At 33.6% G+C, this 19,042-nt stretch overlaps 1 protein-coding gene across 8 annotated transcripts in view; it reads right to left on the bottom strand.

The window, feature by feature from the left end:
* The window catches only part of ARB2A (ARB2 cotranscriptional regulator A), a 424,835-nt gene that overhangs the window by 223,506 nt on the left and 182,287 nt on the right, over nucleotides 1-19,042 (bottom strand). For all 8 annotated transcript variants that reach the window (XM_082723963.1, XM_082723964.1, XM_082723966.1 and 5 more), the window contains one exon: nucleotides 11,906-12,124. In XM_082723963.1, the coding sequence (XP_082580089.1) occupies nucleotides 11,906-12,124 (219 nt within the window). The remainder of the gene's footprint in view (nucleotides 1-11,905; nucleotides 12,125-19,042) is intronic.

Below are 19,042 nucleotides of genomic sequence, written 5' to 3'. Positions count from 1 at the left end.
CTAAAAATACACTAATTGGACTTGGTATGTCTCTGAAAAATGGCTACCACCCTTCAGACACTATCTTTTGGCAACATACTCTGGTAGAAACCTTCTCCTGTAAGTAATGTTCCTCCTAAATGTACTGTTTATATAAAATAGTAAACAAAGGTGGGCTGAATGAATTTGTATAAATTCTCAATTTTTAATATGAAAAACTGTATGCCTCACTGCCAGAAATTTAGAACAGCAGCCCTGAAAAAATGAATTCCTCTTCTCAATGACTAAAAAAGATTTTAGTTTTGATAGATTTACTTAATTTAGCAGTATAAAATCCTAATTCTAATTTTTATATGATGGTTCAGCTTTATAAAAAAAAATCCATTATATAGCTCTGGAAATTATTGGTGTTATTATTGCTCCAGTAGAAACATAAAATTTTGGCCCACAGTGTCTAAATGACTTTTAAATAAAAAGTAGTGACTATTTAAAAAAAAGTCAAATTATTTTGGAATTCTTAGTATCCTGAAATACAGGCTCATGATTTTTCTCTTTACACCTTCCCAGGCAGAGATTTTCTGGAATCTCAGGGAGACATTTCAAACACCAACTTGGGTTGGTGTTTGAAACCAACTTGGGTTGGTGTTTGGTGAGCTACATTAAAGTTTTTGGGAAAGCAAATTCAAGTATAAATCATTTTTAGGGCAAACAGAAATTAGGGAAAGTCTTGGTAGATGACCACTTAGATTCATATTCAGAATTTTATCTTTGTTTTATGGGGTCCCTAAATGAGCCACTAACTGTGGCTTATAATCTGTTATTTTCAAGGAGAAAAATCAATGTTTTCTCCTAGTATTAAATTATGAAAATAACGCTAAGAATGAAATTAATATTACAGGAACATAAGATAAAAATGATACATAGAGTGTGTTAAGCAGCAATTTCATGGTCCAAGAAAGTAAATCTAAACATACAATTTCATAACGTTTACAAAAGCACATATGTAATTCAAATGGAAATGAGATGAGTCTATAAGTAAATACTCAAGGCATTCAGTAAACATGTTATATTGCCCCACTACGTTACACATGAGAGATGCACACAGAAGTGCTCCCATCTACTGATAAAGCCATAATGTGCATATGTGAACACTGGGCTGGCGAAAACACCAAAGGGGAATGGGGTGGAACAACAAGCTCATGGCTGAGAACAGGCACACTTACTTAAAGACAAACTGAAATCAGGGGAGGGATTAAAAAAAAAAAGGTTCACCTGTATTAAACAAAGCACTTTTGAGACAACTATACAAAGTGATAAGGTTTTTTTTCTCATCCCTATCTGCAGTAACTCCAAACTCCTTTGCTGTCAAGCAACTTACACATCCCAGAAGGACAGACAGTTTGGGACACAGGAAAAAATAAAGTGTGAGGGTGTCTTATTGCAGAGAAGAGGATGCGGGCCTACACTCAATATATCTACTCATTGCAACTCTCTAACAACAGTCCTTGAATAAATTACTGCATTGTGGGGAGTATTATTTGTCTTGTGTCGCAGCAATTGCCTTCCAATTCAGGAGAGATCCAGTGATTCATTCACTTATGTGTGTATATATATATAAACACAAAGAAATCTTAGAAAGCCACTTGTAAAAAATGTTCAGTACTGACAATGTAGTTTACTGGGAAAAACATAGGCTTTGCAGTCTCATAGATGTGGGCTCTAACCTTACTTTAGTTGCTCTTATTAGGTATACAACTATGAGTAAGTCTATTTACATCTGAGTCTCATTTTACATTATCTGTATAGTCAAGGTGATACCTGAGACAGTTGTGAGGATTATACAAAGAAACAAACAACTATTTCTAACTAGACAAATGTATCCACAAGGGCCTCAACCACAAGGGTGGGCCACAGGTGGGAGACAGAGGGTATTAAATTGCCCCTTTTTCCCAAAAAAGGGAGTAAAGTTGTGAAAGTGCAAGAACATTTAAAGCCCGATAAAAGCATGGTGAATCCAACTGTATTTTGGACAGTTACTGTCAAATGTTCCTTCAGACAAGAAACAAGAGGAACCCAATTTGGAGAATTAAAAAGAACAAGGCTTCAGAAATGGAAGAAAGTGATGGACAGATGCAGCTTGGATTGTAAATTAAGGATATTACAATAATTATAACACTTGTTGAGTGAATACTGTATGTAAAAACCCTGCACACATGTGCCAGAAATGGGCACTCAGCTCTTAACCACAATAGAATCAGTCCATTGCAAAGTTAAGGTAAACATAAGACAGAGGGACAGCACCAGCACAGAGCTAGTCGACTATGGTAGTTTATTAGACCTCAGCTGCATAGCAGGGTTAAATATGTGAGCCTTTCTGGGAATTAAGAGGCCATCCATTTTAGGGAAAAGAGGGACGAAATGAAAACTGTAGTTGCTAAAACCCAAAATGGGCATATGATTCTCCAGAGCTTTCTATTGTTAGGGACAAGTAGTAGAAAACAAAAAATTCTGGAGCACCTGGATGGCTCAGTCAGTTGAGCTTGACCATATGACTCTTGATTTGGGCTCAAATCCTGATCTCAGGGTGGTAAGGTGGAGCCCCTTGCCAGGGTCCACATTTGGCATGGAGCTGGCATAAAATTCTCTCTCTCCCTTTCCCTCTGCTCCTTCCCCCTTCCTTCTCTAGAAGGAAAGAGAGAGAGAGAGAGAGAGAGAGAGAGAGAGAGAAGAAGAAGAAGAAGAAGAAGAAGGAGGAGGAGGAGGAAGCAGGCTTCCTGCTGAGCAGAGAGCCCAATGTGGGGCTCGATCCCAGGTCCCTGGGATCCTAACCTGAGCCTAAGGCAGAGGCTTAATCCATTGAGCCACCAGGTGCCCAAAAAGCACCTGCAAAACAAATAATGTTAAGATGCTTGTATAGAGGGAAAGTAGTTGTGTAACTGAGTTGTGAGCTCAAGTAGCTGTTTTTTTAAATAGACTATCCTTTTTACTTGCAAGATTGATAAACAAATGATCATTACTCACATTGGGCATTTGGAAGACATTTTCTTGAAAATAAATAAAATAAACCTGAAAGTTCAAGAAAAACAGCCAATGGCGTTTATTGCTAATGATAAAATTTGAGCTTTCTTGCTAAAATTAAAAGTTGGGGGAACTTATATCCTCTCTGATAAGTTTAATTTTTCAATTCTTAAAATCTTTGCAGATGAGATTGGTAGTAATATTAATAGATAGGATTTCTTTGATACTGCATAGTAAAATATGTCAACATGTGGAAGATCTGCATAACTCAATGCAACATTATTTTCCAAATGACCAATAAGTGATGTTATAAAATCATTCAAGAGTAAAGATTCCATTGAAAGTACAACAAAGACCAGTGGATTTTCATGAAAATAGTACAAAATACTTAGTAATGTGTTTTAGATTCACACAGCGGGTAATCTTTAAGAAGAAACTATTTCTTGGGATGCCTGGGTGGCTCAGTCATTAAGTATCTGCCTTCAGCTCAGGTTCTGATACCAGGGTCTTGGGATCAGGCCCCACATCAGACTCATTGCTCAGTGGGGAGCCCGCTTCTCCTTCTGTCTGCTCTGCTTGCTGCTCCCTCTGTGTGTGTTCTCTCTCTGACAAATAAAATCTTAAAAAAAAAAGCAACTATTTTTTGTTGAGTGTTGGTATACCAAAAAAGAAAAACATGTACAATTACCTGAAACAGCGATTAAAATTCTGCTTCCTTTTATAACTGAATATCTGTATGTGGCCAAATTTTCTTCAGAAATGTCAACCAAAAAACATATCAGAAGAGGATGAAGGAAGAAAAACAGAGGTGGAATTCAGCTGTCTATTAAGCCAGATATTAAAGAGATGCTTTTTAAATGCCACACTTCTCACCATATGTTTTTGTTTTGAGAAATATAGTTATTTCTCATAAATATATGTTATTTGTGTCATCATGTAAGGGATTTATTGCTATTTTATTTTTTAAAAGATTATATTTATTTATTTATTTATGTTCAGTTAGCCAACATATAGTACATTTATTTATTTGAGAGAGTGAGCTCAAGAGAGCAAGCAAGCATTAGTGGAGGGTGGGCAGGAGGGTAAGGGAAGAGGGAGAAGCAGCCTCCCTGCTGAGCAGGAAGCCCAGGACTCCAGAATCATGACATGAGCCGAAGGCAGACGTTTAACCAACTGAGTCACCCAGGCACCCCAGACTTATTACTATCTTAAAATACGTATTTATTTATTATTATTTTTAAAGATTTTATTTATTTATTTGAATGAGAGCGACAGAACAAGTTAGGGGGAGGGGGCAGGGGGAAAAGTTAGGGGGCAGGGACGAGCAGGGAGTCCCAATCAGGACTCCATCTCAGAATCCTGGGACCATGACATGAGCCAAAGGCAGATGCTTAACTGATGAAGCCACCCAGAAGCCCCTAAAATAAATAAATAAGTATTTATTTTTAAGATTTTATTTATTTGATAGAGATTACAAGTAGGCAGAGAGGCAGGCAGAGAGGAGGAAGCAGGCTCCCTGCTGAGCAGAGAGCCAGACACAGGGCTCGATCTCAGGACCCTGAGACCATGACCTGAGCCGAAAAGGCAGAGGCTTAACTCACTGAGCCACCCAGGTGCCCCTAAAATAAATATTAAAAAATTTTCTCATATTTCATTCTTTTTGTGGTAAATATCAATTAGTGTACCCATATAAACAAAACACCTTAGTGATCTTAATAATGTTTAAGCATGTAAAAGGGTCCGGAGACCAAAGGTTTGAGAAGCAGTGATTATAAACCAATTGGAAAAGACCTCATTTGACCATAATTCTCCCCATACTTTCCAAAGGAAAGAGGGCAAGGAGAAAACAGAAAAAAAATGAGATATAACAAATAGTAGGTATCCTACCGGTTCTTTTCATATACATTAATTTACCTTATTTACTCCTTAAACAGCCTAGTAACTACAATTATTCTTATTTTACAGATGAAGAAACTAAAAGAATGAGGTGACTTGTCCAACCTCATAGCTTGTGAAAAAATTAAGATCATTGGAGCATAACTCTCTTCGATTCTGAATTTCTTTTTCTTTCTACTACACCATATTTATAGCAGAATTCCTCACCAAATTTGGCCAATAGTCAACCGAAACAAATAAGTGCAGAGCTCTGGTCTTTATTGTAATTTCTATTCTAAATCTAAAGATCTAATTATTTTGCCACTTTCAAATTTTTCTGTTTTGGCTTGTTTTTACTGAATTCAAAGAATGCCTGCTATACTTAATACGGGTTGTTAAGTGGGTTTAAAGAACAATGTACTAATTTTCTGAGTGTTAGCATGTATCAGTCATAGTATAACAGTTCTTTCAACTTGTGCTAGTCAATATCAAAGAGCAGATTTATATAGTGAAAGTTCTGTCTCTTCTGCTTTGTAGGTTCAGGTAAGCAAGCATTTATTAAAATATTCATTCATCAAATATTTATTAAAAATCTACTGTTTACCAGGCTTTGGAAGTAAGAAACATGAAAATACAAAGATTGATTTCTGATTATTTAAAATAGAATCATGGCACTTTAAATGCTTTAAAATTAAACAATTTTGTGGCTACTTTCTCTGCAATCAGGTTTGATCAGTTTCCCTTTTAAATGAAAGCCTTAAAATGAAGAAACTAAGGTATCCTTAGTGAACGTTTAATGATTTTATTTTAATATTGCTCTATGGAGTTGCTAGAAGATGCAAGTGCTACTAATAATCTTTTTATTAGGGGCTAACTTTTGTCAGGTGGGACCCATTTCCCTTCTGGCTCCAGGTAAAGCCATATAGCTGGAGTGATGTTTCCAATTTGTTTCACCATCCCTCACTCTTTCCCTCCCACAAGAGGAGTGACTGACTTGATTTCTACATTTGGGGGAAGAAACAGAATGCTCTACTCAGCCCTTCTGGGTGTCTTTCAAAGCTACTTGCAAAAAGGACGCATTTCAACTTGCTTTCTACCTTGTGAAAGGGCAAGTGGATGTTTGGAAGAGAGATGAAAATGTGTTTCTGGGGAAATGAATTAGGTAACCTAAATTTAGTCACAGATCTAAGCCACATTTTCCATTTGAACTATATCAATTAGTAAAGCTAGTGTTTTGATCTCCTTTTGTCTGATTCCTTTGTCATATTATTCACTGGGTTCCAAACTCAGAAAGGTAAGATGGACGTTATTATTTTTGGTACAAGGTAATGAAAGGTACAAAAGCTGGGGACCTCAAGGATTGGATACTTTCTTAGTTGATTATGAATTTGAGAGAAGACAGGGAGTTATTTATTAGCCCTGAAGACCCAACATGGTGTGTCAGAAACCATGTTCACTTTGCATATATTATTATCATTTCATTTTTTCAGACAAAAGAACTGAGACATAGGGAAGTTAACTTGTTTGAGGTCACAGTATATAAAATGGAAAGAGCTGGGATTCAAACTCAAGTTGTTCAAATTCTGCACGTTTAATTTCATCTCCATACTATATCTCTGCAATGGGTATGATTCTGAATTATATTCAGACATTAAAAACAGAAAATAAAAATAATTATTATCAAACCTTCAATGACTACTGGTTTTAAGTTCATTTGGTAAAGTGTAAATGTTTTGGAATGTAGAAAATGTTTAAAATATAAATTCTTATACTGATCATTAAATTACTAACTAAGCTTGTTGTTTTTTCTTTCCATTATATATTAAAAGATTTAAGGTTAAGGAATAAAAGGGAAGAAAGAAAAGATGCAGTGTGATGGGGGGGGGGGTACTCAGTTTCAGAGGAAAGTAAAACCCAGTGTGAACAGCAGCAGCCCCTGGTGGTCTAAGGGGAAAAAATAGTGTATCTATAATTATGGGGTAGAAATATGTTTTTTAAAAGAATATATGTACATATTTAGCCATTTGACTCAGTTCTCAACCCAACACATTAAAAAACAGATGCTTTAAAAAATGATCTGTTGGCAAGATGCTTGTTAAAATTTTATCAGTTGAAATATTAAAATTCATTATGAATTAATTAACACATTATATAAAAATAAAATGTTTTTGTTTCATCATTTTACAAAGTACTATAACCAGTGGTGATTAACACTGGGAATTTTGTGTGTCTTGCTATGTGTTGCTCAGAAAGAAACTGAATTTATAGGATTACCACTAAATTGATGACATTTTCTGTCTTCACTCTTGAATTCAGTTGGCAGATGTTTTTGAGAACAAAAAATTCCATCTTATTACAAAACATATTAAGCAGGTTTTCCTGCCAGGCATGTCTGACATGATGTTTATTGCCTAGACCAAATCAATCCCCTTAATAAGCCATAATATATGCCAGAAAGTACATTATTTCATACTTAAGGAAAGTTGCCACATGAAACAGTAAGTACTTTGATCTCTCAAGCTCTGCTTCTAATGCATCAGAAATGTACTACATAATCCAATAGTTAGTCATATTTATTTATACTCATTTAGTACATAAAAAACCCTACACTTTGTTAATCTTAAAGTTTTAGGCCTGGATTCTAGTTTACTTCTGCCGGTCTGTAATAGATATTTACAAAATTTGAAAGGAGAGTTTGGCTTTTTAACAGATTCCAGAAGAAAAGAAAACGCAAATATTTAAATATATCGGGAAAATAAAATGGTTCCAGAGGTAAACATTCATTAACTATAATATTAAAAAAATTAAATTTGGTTGCTAAAGCACTAGATAGAAATGACTCCAGTGGCCTTAGTACAGAAGAGAACAGGTACAGAGAAGATGGGATATTTATTAGCCTTCACCAATATTTTGAACATAACCCAAAAACATCAAAAACATATTTTTTGAAAGAAAGCTTCAGTTTATCAGTTGGCTGTTTCTGAACAATTGCAAAAATTCACATAAATGCTGAAAAAATCCGTCAGAAAACTAGACACCAAATATCTCTCATGTTAAGGAGTAAGATTTTTGATGGATGTCAACAAGCAATCAAGCCATAAATATTTGAGTATCTTCAATGTGTAATGCCAGACTTTGCCAAGATTCTTACTCTGTAAATGTCTCCTCCACATTTGGATTCTTCCTTCTGTGGCCATGTAATTTCCTTCCCCCTTCCACTTGCAGCATTTTTTTTTCCTTCAACCTTCTGGGTCTAATCTCTTTACTTCCTATCACCACAGCCCACAATTAAGTCTCCTATGGAAGAAATATTTAAGCAATTCTATCCAGGTATCTCTAGACTAAGGCCTAGTCTTTTTGCTTTGGTCTCCCTGCAGGGTATTGGATTCTAATGAGTGGGTTTATTATCAGTTTCTGATTCCTCATAGTATGCTCTGTACTACTGTAAATATTAAATCATTTCTGTTTATTCTTAAGGAATGACTAATACAGCATGCTCAAAGATCTACAATATTATGGGGAGTGGAAATACATGAAAGATAAATGTTAATAATATTACGAAACAAAAACACAAGAGATATCTCAGACAGCAAATGATAAATTTCACATAAGTTAACCAGTCGCAGTGACTTCCATGAGTCATGGTAAGTGATTACGATGATACGAAAAGGTGAGATTTCAGTTGGGCCCTACAACATGGGCAGAATTTGGATGGAGGGAAAGAACAGGAAGCAAAATTACACAGCACAAAGGTGTACAGCAAAGAACATGTACAGCAGCCTGGCTCTACTCTATGAGCAAGGGTGCACAACAGAAATAGCAGTAGTCAGCATGAAACATTTCCGTTTTCACCAATAAACATACTACCTTGATGACAGAGTTTAAAAAAACCAAACAAACCAGGATATCTCACTCTTATAGATTCAGATGCAAAGGTATAGATCAAGGTATTAAATAAATCTTGAGAAACTGACTTCGTATCATTAATTTTCATAATGTTTTCTCAGTCACTGGAGTAGGTAGGGGACCAACACTGTAATTTTTGTTTGTTTTGGATTGTTTCAATGAGATTCCTCACAATCAAGTAGCATACGTTAATGATGCAGAACATATTAAAAAAAGTAGTAGTATGGGATTTTAATCTTGGCTCCAACACCTTACTTACCAAATAAAAATTTATTATGAAGACTCTCTTCTGAGCTCTTGGGATATAATAGTGAGCAAAACAGACTAAGTCCCTGTCCTCATGAAGCTTATATTAAGAGTTATGTTATTTTGGGGAAATTACTAAGTTTTGACTCACAGTCTTCTCATAGAAAATTGGATCAATACTAGTGATCCTATTAAGAGAGAGTGTGTATATGTATATATACATAATGTAATACATTTGTGTGCACGTATTACTTGTTATAAATATGCATTATATATTAATTGTTCATAGATATTTATTAAATAACTATTATTTAATATCTAATAACTGATAAAAATCTATTAATTATCACATGTCACTTATGTCATGCTTTTATAATAACTGTTTTAATTTTCATATTTCATGTATATATTTTGTTCCCAACTGTAGAACAACATGGTAAAAAGCAAATGGAGAAAGAATTTACAACTAGAAGTCCTGGTTTCAACACTTAGTTCCACCATTTACTAGTTATCTGCTCTCTTAGACAAAAATGAGCCACCTGTGCATCAGTTTCCTTACCTATAAAATAAGGATAAAGCTATTTGATCTACTTACCTCATGGGACTGTTCCAAAGACTAGATGATCAACTTCAAAATGTAAATAGTTAAGAAGTATAGAAATTTATGTTAATTTATCCCCATCACATATCATGCTCTGTGTCTGAAAATTACAAACACTTTTTGGAGACATGTTTTGGAAAGGAGAGTACAAGAAGTCACTTCTTGAGTGGATCAAAACTACCTAAGAATTAAGGCATCTTACACAATATGAATCATTCTTCTCTTTCTCCACCACAGGATCACACCTTACTATCTAGAGCTATGTCTGAAGAGTACCAGCTTAACTCTGCTATTTTGCACAATTCTAGAAGATTTTAAGAGAAAGGGTATTTATTAAGGAAAAATGACATTCATAACTAAGACTATCAGGCATATAGTTGTATTTTCTAAAAGTGTCTGTTTTTGCTTTAAGTGCTTTCAATGGGAACTGAGACTGATGAGTGAAATGGGACGAAGAAGAAAGAAGCAAAAAGACATGTAAAGAAGCAGAAACGGCAGGAGTGTAAAAGAGATAGCAGAATGAAAGAAAAAAGACAAAGGGAAAGAGAGATCCTAAAAATGAAGCAAAATAAAAAGATTTTTCTCCCTTGATATAAGAAGAAAAACAGAGGCAGAGATAAATGAAACAGATTTTGTTTCATTTGATTCATCCATTCAGATAAATGAAACAGAAATAAGAAAATGCACACATACAAGGAACAAAAGCAAAATACCCACGCAGTGGTGACAAGAGAAAATAGAAAAGGAGATATAAAACCTACAAGACAGATGTCAGAAATAGATCCATATTCTGTATATATCATAGGCAAATAAAACAAACTTTAAGAAGAACAATACATAGAATAACTTTTTGTTGACATTTTACATAAGCACATGAGTTTTCTTAATGATGTGTATATTTCAAAAGCTTTTACAATTCATTTTCGAAATCTGGATATCAGAATTTTTTTTAACTGTCCTAAGAATGGTAGTTGACAGACTGGATCATATAATTAGAAAGCTTAGGACAACCGATAAAGAAGGTAACACCATGACACCTATGCAGCCATACGAAAGAAACACGGTAACATACCTACATTAGAACAAGCAAGCTACTTATTGATTCCAATGTAATCATTGTTTTTGTTTTTCAAAAAATATATTACATAGCGAGATGCTTTTCAGAAATTTAAATACTGCAATCTGACTAACTTTAGCTTGAGTTACTGTATGATGAGCTTTGGGTATTCTCAGTCTGGATACTGAGATGAGGATTTTTTTTTGGGGGTCATGAGGATTTACATGCTGCTTTCGTACTGTTTAACTACCCTAACTTACTCAACAAACCGACCTATAGTCTTTAAAGTTTGAAGTGTAATTCCCAAAAGTATAGGGATTATGCAATGAATGAGAATGAAGAAAATAATTCAGAAAGTTACATATTCCCCTCAAAGATGGTATGAAATATTTTATTAGTAAACTTTTTTAAAGGAAGTGTACAAATAGTTCAAATTGATTAATTTGAAACTTTACTATTATCCTACAATATAATTTATAAAGTGTTAATTTGTCTATGCTTAAATGTTCTGAATTGCTCACTTTTAAAGAACATATCAATTTACTATTTTACTTACCTAGTAGCATTTTTGACGCGCTTAACTATTAAATTCTATTTATAGGACCCGTAATAAGGGCTTTGAAAATTGCATAAATATGTCTCATATATACAATACACAGTATGTATATGAAGCAGAATGTGTCAAAGTTCAAATAAAATTGTTTGTGCCCCCTACGACTTAGAACTCCTTGGGCAGCACTGCTGTAACGATCCCATGCTGCTAGCATTATAAAGTGCAAAGGTTCACTGGGTAAGAAAAGAGCAAAGGAGAGAGTTCCCTCATTACACTATCCCTAAACTATTCTAGTTTAAATATTTATTAAGATATTAATTACTCTTCCTCCCTCCATCTGCCTTCGGAAGTTAAGCTGAAACACTGTGGATGGATGGTTGCTCATAGGAAAAGAATACATAAAAACTATCACCACCCAAGATGAAGACCAATGTTTTGTATGGAGCATTCATAATTGCTTTTGAAACTTAAGTAAAATATCACACTGAAATAAGGATGTATTTTGTAATTCTGAATAAAAAAAATTTCACCCAAGTAACAACCATGGGATATGAATGGCTGAAAATTAAAGAATTAAGTTTCTTTTAAAAAAAATAAAATAATAACTATGACATACAATAAAAATAAAGTAAAAGAAATAGTGAAGGAGAGTAATAATCTTATTACTTACTCTGATATACAGCTGCATCATCTCTTTTTCCCTTTGGGGGTTACGATACTTTTCATAGAAATCACGTCGCTTCTTTGTTTCTTTAGAGACTTTATCTTTTCTTTCCCGTTTTTCTGCTGGTTCATCTGAACTCTCAGAAGATGACTGTACATGGATCTTTGGCTTTTCTACTTCAATATAGTTTTCATTGGGATTCAGTACTATTACTCCATATCCCTCCTGTTTTGAAAGCAAAGAAGGCAGCATAATTTAATCTTAGAAACCATCTCAATTCATAAAAAAAATCTGCAAAATTTCATAGTAAGTAATTTAATATAGTTGTATAGTCACTAAAGTATTTCTTTATAAAAGACTATAGTTCTACTTTTTCCAACAAAAAGTTATTTAAAATTGTTTGCCTGCACTGTTTGTGTTAAATAGATTATTTGTAAGAATAAGAAGACAAAATTGTAACACAAAGATTGCCAAGGTTATATTTTTTTATAAAGTACTTTAGATCTCTCAGAAGCCCCCAAATAATTGAAATAAATTAACAAATAACAAGTACACTTTCAAACCACATCAATATTTAAATACCTATTTTGAAAAAACAGCCTCTTTGAAGCTGAAGTTAAAATTCCACACCCTATTTTGTTGGATTCTCTTTCCTTTACAATTGCACTTTAATGAGCATTTTTTATTTGTTTGAATTCCAGAAAGAATAAGCAATTAAGGAATAAATGTGACCTAACATTCTACAGATTTACATATCTATAATAGCAGAAACATAATAATCAACCTGTGCAGTTGGTATTTTTTCCACCTCTCTTCTTTCAGGAGGCCACACAAATCATAAAACAAAATAATGTCCGACTGTAAGGCATGGGAGCAATTATTTAATCCTAAAATTTCTTTCATTTTTAACCACCATAAAAATTTCTCTATACTGGGGGCCAGTACTAGGAAACAAGTCCCAAAGACTGAAATACAGCTTACTGAGCTATTATACCTTCTCTAAAGTTTTAAAAATATATTTTCCTGTCTGACAACTCTAGCAAGGCAAACATTTCTATGGTTAGAATTGGGAAAACTTTTGGTATTTATATTAAGTTATAGCTGATGGAATAATCAAACCGCAAGAAATTAGAGAAGAATAAACAATTTCCACTGACAAGCATGTGCAACATAAATTTGTGAAGCTATTAATATCTTGTATTTTCTATTCACTTCTGTACTGTGGGTGTCCAAATTTTGCCTTGTAAAATCCTATAAGGTCATATTTTAAAAGTGTACTACATTACAATAAAAACACGTAAGAGCTATGGAAAATAAAACTTGAAAAATATCATTCTTACTGAAAAAGAAAACTCAATACTTTTTCCAAAAGCATAACTGTAGAACTAATTCAAGTTTAAAATTTTTTTGCCAAATCGACCATAATAAGATGATTTTTTAAAAAGTGATTGCAGTAATAATAGAGTAATATTAGCATTGGCTCAATTATCTTATTTTTAAGTATGCCACACTGCTGCATGTAGTTGGTTTTTTTAATGGTCGATTTCACAATCTACATAAAAACTTCATGGGGTTTTTCAAGTTTTGCCCCCCAGTTGATATTATTGTCTAAAACTATGATATGGTTTGCAGATTGTGAAGTTCATTAAAGTTGTGATTTTAGTGATAGTACTGTTAAGATATAGTTGTCTTGCACACATGAAAACTATATAATGCCAAACTGATTAACAAAGTACCATATATTCTTTAATACATGTTCAATAAAACTTTTAAACAAATACCTATTTTATGAGAAGTTATAAAATACTTTACAAATTTAAAAACTTAAACGTTCTACATCAAAGCATAAGATAAAAGGTTTTTTGGGGGGGGGTTCTCTTTTTAAGTATCTTAGCTAGTAAGTCAAAGTTTTACCAACAAAAGATATTTTATTTGGTCCTGCTTTATTCTAATCTGTATAGCTATTCAAAAGTCTTGTAATTCATTGTGATCACTGTCAGGTAGACAGATTGTCACTTGGTGATTTTCTACAGTTGGACACACTTGACTAGTTATTAAAATCACATTTGAAGGAAGTTCCTACCCCTCTTCCTTGTGCCTCTTACAACTTTTCACGCCCTTCTCAAATTTCAGCTATAACTTCTCCTCCCACTAAAAGTTAAGTTAAAGAACACTGTTGCACTCTGCTAAACAGGGTGAAATAGAGGCATTCATACACTGTCTCTGGTGTAAGGAACATAGTCAAAAAAGGTCACCGTAGGCCAAAAAGAAAATTGCCTCCTTACTAGATTCTGTACCATGAGTAAGTGGTCTCCTGTCATGTTTCTTCCCTGCCTTCTCTGAGTGAATTGAACTTTAAACACACACACACACACACACACACACACACACACACACACACAGAGTCTCTCATACTCACACATGAGTTAGAAGTAGCAAACCCAAAACAGGATCTTAGAATTCTTAGAGATGAATATAGTGATATACTACATTTTAATGATATTGTGAAAAACATCAAACTCAATGTAAAAAAGTGGAACTTTAATAAATTGATAGAATGTGAGCATCGCCTTTGTACCATAAAGGAATTCCAAATAAAGGTAAACACTTTAGACAAAGTTTATACCCACTAGAATTATAAAACTTTTGGCCTAATTTTTAACTTAATCACTATATACAGTATTTCTCATAATACCACGTTAATTTAAGCAGAAGTTTTTACTTCAATTTTTGGAAATCATTGATTGAAAAATTACTGCACCTACTTGATTTTAAATGGAGTCTGCAATTTGATGTGTCCTATCTAAATAAGTATAAAAAGCAGACAAACATAAATCATCAAAGAAGTAGTATTTGTCTAAGTTATTGATTATGTAACTGAAAATTACATGACTCATTTGTCCAATTTTATAAAGACACAATATCAATTTTTCACCAAGGCATCAACTAATGAAAAATGATTCTATTTTAAAATTAACACTCCATAAATCAATTAAAGAATTTTTAGCATTTAGATTTCAACAATGAATGCTGCTCTTTAAATACCTGAATTATTTAGAAAATATTTTATCACTTAGATATTTCATACCGCCAATTTAATTAATGGAATAACAATTAAGAAATATTCAGGAACATTTCCTGCAGAAATGAGAGCTTATATTAATAAATGTCTTTGTTACAAATTCAATTACCATTCTGTGAAAAACTTACATTTTTCAATTAAAATTTTCCTGATAAATTAATTAAAGCGATATTCATGGAGACCATTAATAACCACTTTATAATGAAGAAGAGAAAACTGGAGAAACAAATTAAAGTCAACTATCCCACTTATATATGCTCTAACTACAGATATTAGAAAAACTTCATCTTTTCTTCCTTTTCTCTGTCACATACAAATATTGTCCAAAAATTCCCTTATATAATAAAGCTAAAAAGACTTTTGCCATGTCAACATTAATACATGTAAACCAAGGTATCAAAGTAAATAGTCAAAGTAAAACAAGGCAGATAACATACCAATAGCTAAATTTAACCATATGAAACCATTGAAGAAACCATCTTAAAAAAAAACAGAATAAATGCCATTTTAAAAATTAATTCTCTCTATTCACAATAACTCAATCGATACACAAAGAAATAGAAAGAGATCCTAGTTTGACCTTTAACAAGTGTAACCATAAAGTTTTACAAAACTTTATAAAACCAGGCATCAGATATAATATCATAAAAGAACCATGCATTGCCACTCTAATGAGGCCTCCATAACTAATGTTATAGCCTTAAACATTTTATATGGAAGTATTCTTTTTATATTTAATCATTCATGCTAAATTTCTCCTAAGATGAAAAGGCAGTTCATTTTAAACATACACAGAAACTTCTGTTATCTTTAAGAAGACAAAAAGACAAAATGATCAAACTGATTACCTAACATTCTACAACTAAATAAACAAAACTTCTGGCATCCCGATTAATGATTTACCCAAGTCAATTCCAATATCCAACATTTCAAGAGACAAAGTATATATAAAGTTGTTAATTAACTCTTATGTTTGAGAGTACAGTCTAGCAGAAGATCAAGAAAGTGATCAAGAGGCTAATCTCTTTCACTTATCTCATTCCATTTTCTATCCTTTGTAGCTGTAACTGTAGTTTCATTTTCGGAACTGGGTTTATAAGGTCTAAAGCATGGAATCTTAATCAGAAACCCTCAAAATTTTATTGCTAGACATAGCAGTTTATTCAGCACAACGGCTCGCTGTGATTTAAAGAGAATGCACAGGACTGCAGGCCTCCTTTACTTTGAAGACTGTAGATGCACTTACTAATAAATAATAGTTCATTTATCATTCAATCAACAAATGATGGCTTAGGTCAGAGGTCTAAAACAGATAGGTGATGCCAAACACAAAGAACCAAAGAGAAAACCTTGCTTAAGAAATTAAATCAGTACAGAAATGTACTTGTCAAGAAGGTTCTACAAATAGATAAAATGTTTCAATGTCTGACCAAAGCCAGAATGTATTTTGATCCCAATGGAATCTTACTAAAATTAAAGTTTTATCCAAGTTAATTTGCCTATTAAATACCAGTTATAAGGAAAATAGAAAATAGGAGAAAATTCTACATCTTTTCAAATCTCTTGTGGTTGGCTAAATAAAAAATCAGGTGAAAGTGTTCAGCTCTGCATATTAACCTGCCAATACTATAAGCCATGTGTGACCAAAGAGGTCAGGGGCCAGAGTAGAATCCTCTGACCTATGGAACTGTCTGTTTTGGTCTTCAGGCAAAGCTCTGTAAAAGATCATTTAACACAGACTTATCAATCATATTTTCCAAGTTCAGCATTCTATCTGTTTGGTTTGAAAGAAAAAAGGTGCTCATCCTCAAGGGAAATGAAACCCAAAGCAATTTGCCTATAAGCTACATCTACCCATGGCTAAAATGGACAAACCACTGTCCATTCATCTTTTCTGAAAGATGTATGTTGTGTTTATTCTCATCTTTTTCACAACAAGGGTATGTCTATGTCACTGTTGCAACAGCCTAGGTGCAACAGTGAGATGAGGTCATGAAAACCAATCAGAAGTCACTAGTGAAGCGTTAAAGTAAACATAGCTGTTGGAGCTGCAGCTCTGCTTGAAAAATGCCCCCTCCATTATTTCAGCAATTTTCTCAAGACGTGACCTGGGACTGAAACGCCTAAAATGTCACTTGACTCCATTTTCTGCTTCCTCCCAACGTGCACTTAGGTAACAGCACCCTGCTAATATTTTGTAAAATGTTTGTCACAATCATGCTTTAACTTGTAGCTCCCTATATTCTAATGTCGTGTTCCATGGTACAAAAATACCATGATATAGACCAACATAGATTATTCCAGTAAGTTTCCAACTTCAAATAGCTCATCAAGTTAGTCAGTAAAAGAAAACATGCCATAAAAAGTTTTCAGAGGACCACCTGTTGTCTATTATTTTTACATAGCACTTACTCATAAATCATAACACAGGGTAATTAATCAAGCTGTCAAAGAGAAGGTCAAAGGTTATATGGTAGAGTCAGAAGGTCATGCATGGGCTGATAGAGGTCAGGGTCACACTGCATTCCTCATTATCAAGTTGGGATGAGAGACGGCCCAAGCAAACAAAAGTGAAAGCAGATGGAGAAGTGAGTGGATAAAAAAAAAAAAAAAGAAAATTTCACAAACAAAAAGAAAAGTGAAAGAAGACTGTCAGCTGCCTTCAAGTAGAGAATAGAAGAGAAAAGAAATACACTGAAATGTGCTCAAAGGAGTTCAAGAACATAAAGAAACTACAGTTTTATTAATTAAATAAGTTGAATATAACTTTCCTTGGTCATTTTATTAGTGCATACTAAGCAACATGAGAAAATATACATTTACCATCTCTATACCTTCTCCAGCTAGTGTGCTCAAGACAAATTAAGGTTACGGCAAAGAGTTCCAAGGATAAAGTATGATTACAAAAAAAAGACAACAACAACGACAAAAACAAAACCCACAAGTTACAGTAAGAGGGTTTTTTTTTCCTTTATAATATTGTCTCTGCATTACAACATAGATGTGAAAATAAGTTAGCCACAGGATAGATAATTTTTAAGTATGATACAAAGATATCCACAAATATAAATGCATCATAAAAGTCCTTTTGAATAACAAAACAGTTATAAAATATTCTATTATTATGCTGGCCTGAATCAGATGCAGAACACTGTGCAAAATTAGCTGTCACCCTTTGCTCAAAATCTTTGTTAATCTCATTTTGAATGTTTGCAGCTTTATCAACACATGCATCAATGTCAGCTCCTTGGTTACTGAACCGCTGTAGTTGGAAGAAGATATAATTAAAATGTTTTGGCACAGAAAAGGTGAAATTGTATCTTCCCTTGTTCCCTTAGGAGTCTGTAAAACATGAAGGATATATTGACAAACACACACCCTTGTCTCTAGTTCTGACATCTCAGGTCATCCAAGTGCTATTTATTTTAAAACATTCACTTTGCACTTATCTATATTATCGCCTGTTCTGTTTCTAACTTTTCCTAGGTTTTAGAACACTGTGATGCTTAAACACAATTTTTTCTTCTAATCACCAATATTTTATTTATTAAAGCACTCTATAAATTTACAATAGCATCATTAAAAACATTTACCACTCATTATCAAGGACATAAATATGATTCAATACTACAGCATTATGAAATCTTTTATATTCTTTGCTTTTCATTCTCATTTAAAAAACAGACATACACCCACACGTTTACACATTACAGTAAAAAGAAGTAACAAGTTACAACTGTTGCCTGTCTATGACAGATCAAAACCCCTAAGTGGGTATAGGGAATCTTAGAGACACACCTCCCTATTACATGGTCCCAAGCAGAGTTGGATGGACAAATTCACCTTATGAAATTTATGTCCTCCATGAAAATTGTGCCTTTATGCTTTAGAGGGCAAAGTGAAAGTCCAATAGTCTCTTAGCTTCCCACTAAAATCCTTTAGAAAACTGTGTAAATATCATAGCTATAGATGATAGGCTCAGTCTTTCAAAACATTATCACTTGACCTGATCATATATATACCATGCAAACATAGGCTTACGGTTTCAAATTACTCTTAAA

This window comes from Mustela nivalis, assembly GCF_964662115.1.
Source record: "Mustela nivalis genome assembly, chromosome: 3".
Lineage (NCBI taxonomy): Eukaryota > Metazoa > Chordata > Mammalia > Carnivora > Mustelidae > Mustela > Mustela nivalis.
Note: the sequence above shows the minus strand (reverse complement) of the source record. Positions and strands in the feature narration are given on the sequence as shown.